This window comes from Nematolebias whitei, chromosome 5 (assembly GCF_014905685.2).
Source record: "Nematolebias whitei isolate Nwh7 chromosome 5, NemWhi1, whole genome shotgun sequence".
Classification (NCBI taxonomy): Eukaryota; Metazoa; Chordata; class Actinopteri; order Cyprinodontiformes; family Rivulidae; genus Nematolebias; species Nematolebias whitei.
Window position 1 is genome coordinate 44,464,870 of NC_056502.1, and position 6,005 is coordinate 44,470,874.

Here is a 6,005-nt window from a genome sequence, read left to right on the forward strand (position 1 = left end):
GTGTGTGTGTGTGTGTGTGTGTGTGTGTGTGTGTGTGTGTGTGTGTGCGTTTAATTGCTCTTTTAGCTACTTTTGCCACAAGGCATTTCTTGAGTTGCTGTAAATTATAATATAATACATATTTACTCTCTCATTCCAGAAAACAACAACAAACAACAACATCCTTCATGATGGACAGACCTCATGGAAACCACAGCAGCAGCTGTCTTCACTGAAACATCCTTAAATGATCGTCACTGACACAAGGCCTCTGTCGATGGTTGAAGACGAAGGCTTCACTACAATATTCCACACTTTTAATCCAGGTTACAATAATCCACACTTTTAATCCAGGTTACAATAATCCACACTTTTAATCCAGGTTACACTCTTCCCTCAATGACACATTTTACAAAGTAGCTACATATTGTGCAGGTATAAAGATACATTTGTATATATTTTTGTGTACATTTATTTTTTTAAGCTATTTGACTAACTTTTATTTTTTATTATACAATATTCTACTAACATAATAGTAAAATAACAACCTGTTTTTTGTGTGAATTTCTATGTCAGTCAAATGTTCAATTTTGGAATAAAGGGGTGGAAATTAAAACTTTTTTTTTTTTTTTTGCCGATTCATCGATTAATCGAAAAAATAATCGGCTGATGAATCGATTATTGAAATTATCGTTAGTTACAGCCCTAGTCTGTACTAAACGTTCCTAAACATTCTTACACTTTCTTGACTTGTAATAACCCTCTGACATCACTAGAACCACCCCCTGTTGGTTGTTTCAACCAATCAGGAAGTCCTGAAGTGACCGGATGTGAGAACTCTTTAAAAGTCCACACTTCCTGGAACTTCTAGTCTGGTGAAGTCTTCTCAGTCTCCTGAGTTCTCAGTCTCCGGAGTCTTCTGAGTCTTCAAGTGGGTCTCCTGAGCCTCTCAGTCTTCTGAGTCTTTGATGGATTCTTCCACATCTGAGTGGAAACTCTGTCAGACTGACAGCTTGCTGTGTATCCACCCGGGAGACGAGTGTGTTTGTTGAACGGAGTAAACGACACGACTCCTGACGATGGCCAGCCGCTCTTACCGGAGACGCTAGAAGGTAGCATTGAAATGGACCCGACACCGGAGCTGATTTATCTCCTGCGAAGGTAACGAGTCGTGACGCGCTAAGTGTACCGGAGGTTTGAGCTGGTGTTGGAAGAAGCTTGCCATCCTGGCCCAAACAGACACCTCCCTTCACCCATCTTTTCTCTTCATTCCTTCCTTTAAACTGTTCTATTTTGCCAGTAATCTAGATGCCTTCAGAAATGTCTTGTTGTCTTATTAGTGAAGCGTGCCAAGTTTTATTAATCAGCTGCAGCCAACCACGGCAGCTGGTCTGGGACTCTGTGGGACCACGGCAGCTGGTCTGGGACTCTGTGGGACCACGGCAGCTGGTCTGGGACTCTGTGGGACTACGGCAGCTGGCCTGGGACTCTGTGGGACCACAGCACCTGGTCTGGGACTCTGTGGGACCACTGTAGCTGGTCTGGGACTCTGTGGGACCACTGTAGCTGGTCTGGGGCTCTGTGGGACCACTATAGCTGGTCTGGGACTCTGTGGGACCACTATAGCTGGTCTGGGACTCTGTGGGACCACTATAGCTGCTCTGGGACTCTGTGGGACCACTATAGCTGGTCTGGGACTCTGTGGGACAGCTGGAAATGTTGGGGGAAGGGCTCTGAAGGCGGAGGGGCGGGACATCGGGAGGACCGGCGCATTGTGCGCCTACGGCTCTTCTGAGGGCGAGGGACCTGGCAGGGAGGAAACCACAAATCCTCGTCTTCATCCCACTCGTCCTCCTGATCACAAAAGGGGAACGGGAACTTGGGCCTGTTCATGAGGCGGAGAGCCCAACGCTGGGCTTCGCTCTTCTCCGCCTCACCCGAAAGGACAGGCTGAGCCTGAGGAAAACCGCCCGGCTTTATTGCCAGGCGGGTGCCTGTAAATTGAACCTCCAATTTACCAGAACACCACCTCCGAGTCTGTGCTGGATCCATATTTTGGCCAGATAATTCTTTCACAAATTGGGGTGGATCGGACAAGCACAGACTCAGAAAAAGGTTTAATAGTTTATTTATTTTTAAAACGGCGGCGTCTGGCAGGAGGTTCTGGTTCTGGTACTGGACCGCTCTGGGGGAGACAGACAGATTAGTGGCTGTAAGCAGAGCAGAGTAAACAAGAATAAAGCCACTAACCTGTCTCTGGAACCAGTCCGAGATATGGGCCAGGTGGGTCCCGGTACCGGTCCGAACCTCAGGAGCCGATAACATGCGCAAGGGTGCACAGAGCAGCTGTGCACAGAGCAGCACAGAGCAGCAGCGCGCAGCGTGAGCAAGAACAAGCAGTGAGGCTGGATGGGCGAGCTGTGACGCGGAGGGGTTTGGGCAGCAGAACTTTATCCAGGGACAGGCAAGGGTCAAAACCAGAGAAAAATCCAGTCCGGGGGGCAAAATCGAGAGCGAAAAGTCGTGGGCGAAGCTATGGTCAAGAACGATGATATGAAGAGGGAACGCTGGATATCTATGGAAATGATCTATAAACAGGGGCTGTGGTATGAGGAGCAGAGGCTTAAACAGATGGGGCGGTAGCGTGGGCCGCTGAGCGTGACACTTGTAGGAGCGTTCATGTAAATAATGGCACTGTAGTCAATGGAGAGAAGGAAAGTCACAGTTACAATGCATTTCCTAGCATTTAGAGTTAGACAGGATTTATATCGGAAAAAGAAACCCAGTTTAACTTTCAGTTTCTTTACTAGGTTTTCCACGTGAAGCTTAAAAGAGATGCGAGTCGACCAAGATACCCAAATATTTATAGGAATCGACAAACTCAATAGGGACACCATTTGAGGATAAAATCAGAGGAAGAACTGCTGGGACCGACTTCCTGTTAGAAAAAAACATTCCTTTGGTTTTGTCGGCATTTAGGACAAGTTTGAGGCGGAAAAAATCTGACTGGATGATGGCGAAAGCGGATTGCAAAAGCTGGAAAGTCTTAGCAACTGTTTTAGCTCGACATTAAACAACTGTGTCATCAGCATAGAAATGTAAGGATGCATCAGGGATGCTCTGACCTACATTACCTATGTAGATTGTAAAGTGGGTCCTAGTTCCAAGCAACAGTGCTAACAAACTGTGTCATTAGGCAGCCTGGACGTGTGTAAATTCTGTATCAAGTAAAAGTTATAGGTAATAGATGATCAATAAGTAAATTATGTAAATTAAAACATTTAGCTTATCTGCATATCAAGATTACATTTTAAGTGTCACACATTTATTAACCCAGTTTTTCGCATTGTTGTTGTTTTCTGTTGAAAAACTGTAACCTCTAGCAGGACTACATTTCTAAGACTAGACGGTATGACTAAAACATTTATTTTCATTTAGCCTTTATTTATCCAGGTTAGTCTCATTGAGCCACGAGAACTCATTTTCAAGAGAGACCTGTTTAGGGAGCACATGGTGGGGATTAAGGGCCTTGCTCATGGGCCCAGAGTGGGGCGAATGAGGGTGGGGGCAAGTGTGGGTGTTTCACCTACCCCACCCACAATTTTGATGTTGTCGGGGCCGGGGCGTGAACCGGCGATCTTCGGATCACAAGCCCACCTCTCTAACCTCTGCGCCACCACTCTCCACATTTATTGTTCATAAATGCACATCCTGATTTGTATATTTTAAGATTATAAAAAATATGTCATTTCTTATGACTATATACCTACCTTAACTACACATTTTTTTGGTGTGTTTTGCTTTTACACTCTTCAAAGGCAGACGTGTTATGGTATAATCTCTGTACGGCCATAAACTTACTAATGTCCCATTCATAACGCCTGAGCCTCTCAAGATAATTTAACAAAACCTCATACTCATGTATCATCACTAAAATGAGACTCATGTACACTTTTCATCACCCCAGCTCCAAGTTCAAGGTCACAAATCAAGGTCACATGTTATAAAAGGTAGCTGCTTGTCTGAGCCTTTGCTATAGGTTGGTGTATTGCTGTTCAATAGTTTGTCGGCAGGCGTATGATATGCCGTATGCAGCAATCAAGTTATGTATTAGTCATACTTAAACAGCTCACAGCGTTAAGTTTTAGATAGAATAAATCCACTCTTTCAACAATGTCTCCATTTCTTTTCAGGTATCAGGGCTGATTTTACCAAACAGTTCATCCGCATCAGTAATGGCAGCCACCTATGGACGCTGACCTTCTGCAGTGACAGTGTGAAAGATAAAACTCCTATGGTTCTGCTGCATGGATTCGGGTGTGGTGTGGGCCTTTGGGTCCAGAACCTGGAAGCTCTTTCTCAGCATCGCCCTGTGTTTGCTCTGGACCTGCTGGGCTTCGGGCAGAGCACCAGACCTCTGTTTTCCACAGACCCTCGGGAGGCAGAGAGCCTGTTTGTGGAGTCCATTGAACAGTGGAGGGCCAAAGTGGGCCTCGAGTCCATGATCCTGTTGGGCCACAACCTGGGAGGCTTCCTGGCTGCTTCCTATTCTATTAAATATCCAGGAAGGTGAGTGCTGAGAATGTTCTTCAACATAGTGAGTTAAAGTGTTTGTCAGGCTGTATGTGAATATTTTCTACTGTTTGCTTGAGCTCAGATTATGCTTGTGGACAAAAAAAGTTTCAGAATGGATTGGGTGTATTGCTTTGTACAGATCTGATTGGTGAATGATGTTTCAGTCAGCCTCTCACGCTGTGCTTCCATGAAATGGATGCAAAGATGAAACACTCTTAAAGCTGCCTTTAAATGAGCCGTTTAAGATGGCTAAGACCCACAATGATGTCTGCCTGCACATAAAGCTGGAACCATGGCATGAAAAATAGCCCAAGAGACACTTAATATTTACAAAAACATTTTCCATTTTATTTACAAAAAAATCACTCATTTTACAGATTTATTTAAACACACTCATAAAAAGTCAAATCAATCTTATAAATAGATTTAAAGAAGTTATAGAAGGAGGCAGCACAAGTTTTGTTCATGAAGACACAGACAGCACAGAGACATGGGCAGCGTAGGGACATGTTTCCTACATTTGCTTGTTGTTGTGCTCCATTTCTTGTTATGGCGGCCTTTTGGTGACTAATTTGCCAATGAACGCCTCTCTTCAGTTAACAACAGAAATACCAGATCTTTTTCTTCCTCCTCCAACTCCTCCATAATCCACTGAAAGTCCATTGTTGTCAGTTGTACTCTGCATTTGTTGTTTCTGTTTGCATGTGACCAGTGCTGCAGGGAGAGGGTTTACCAAGAGTTTTCTCTTTGAATGTAACATGTCCATGCAACAAATAACATCTCATAACTGAGGATGGCTTGTTTCTTGACATATGTAACAGCTTTGACTTGGACACCAGCATAGGGAAACTCAAGCACAAACTGAGACAGGAGAGAAACTATGTAAATATTATGTAATTATTATGTAATTGTTATGTAATTATAATAAAATTATGTAATTTTTGTGTAATTTTTATGTAATTATTATGAAATTATTATGTAATTATTGTGTAATTTTTATGTAATTATTATGAAATTATTATGTAATAATTATGTAATTATGAACTCTTACACAGCTGTGGAGAAATTAACTGAAAACTTGTTCAGTTTTGAATGACAATAAATTTAATATTATTATGTATGTTATATAATTAAGGGGAGTGGTGGTGCAGAGGTGAACCTGTGATCAGAAGGTTGCCGGTTCAACCCCCGGTACCGACAACATCAAAATGTGGGTGGGAAAGGTGAAGAACCCACAACTGCCTCCACCCTCATTTGCCCCACTCTAGGCCCTTGAGCAAGGTCCTTAACCCCCACCATCTGCTCCTCCGGGCACCCTAGATAGCAGCTCTCTGCTCCACACAGAGGGCTGTGGTAGCTCAGTGGTCTGTGATTGAGTCAGGAAGAACATCTGGTGTAAAACAATTGCCAAGTCTTCATGTGAGTTAGTTCACTGTGGTGACCCCTGAAGA

At 43.8% G+C, this 6,005-nt stretch overlaps 1 protein-coding gene across 1 annotated transcript in view; it reads left to right on the plus strand.

The window, feature by feature from the left end:
- The window catches only part of abhd5a (abhydrolase domain containing 5a), a 50,866-nt gene that overhangs the window by 17,683 nt on the left and 27,178 nt on the right, over positions 1-6,005 (plus strand). The window contains exon 4 of the mRNA XM_037677191.1: positions 4,173-4,548. Coding sequence (XP_037533119.1) covers positions 4,173-4,548 — 376 coding nt within the window. The remainder of the gene's footprint in view (positions 1-4,172; positions 4,549-6,005) is intronic.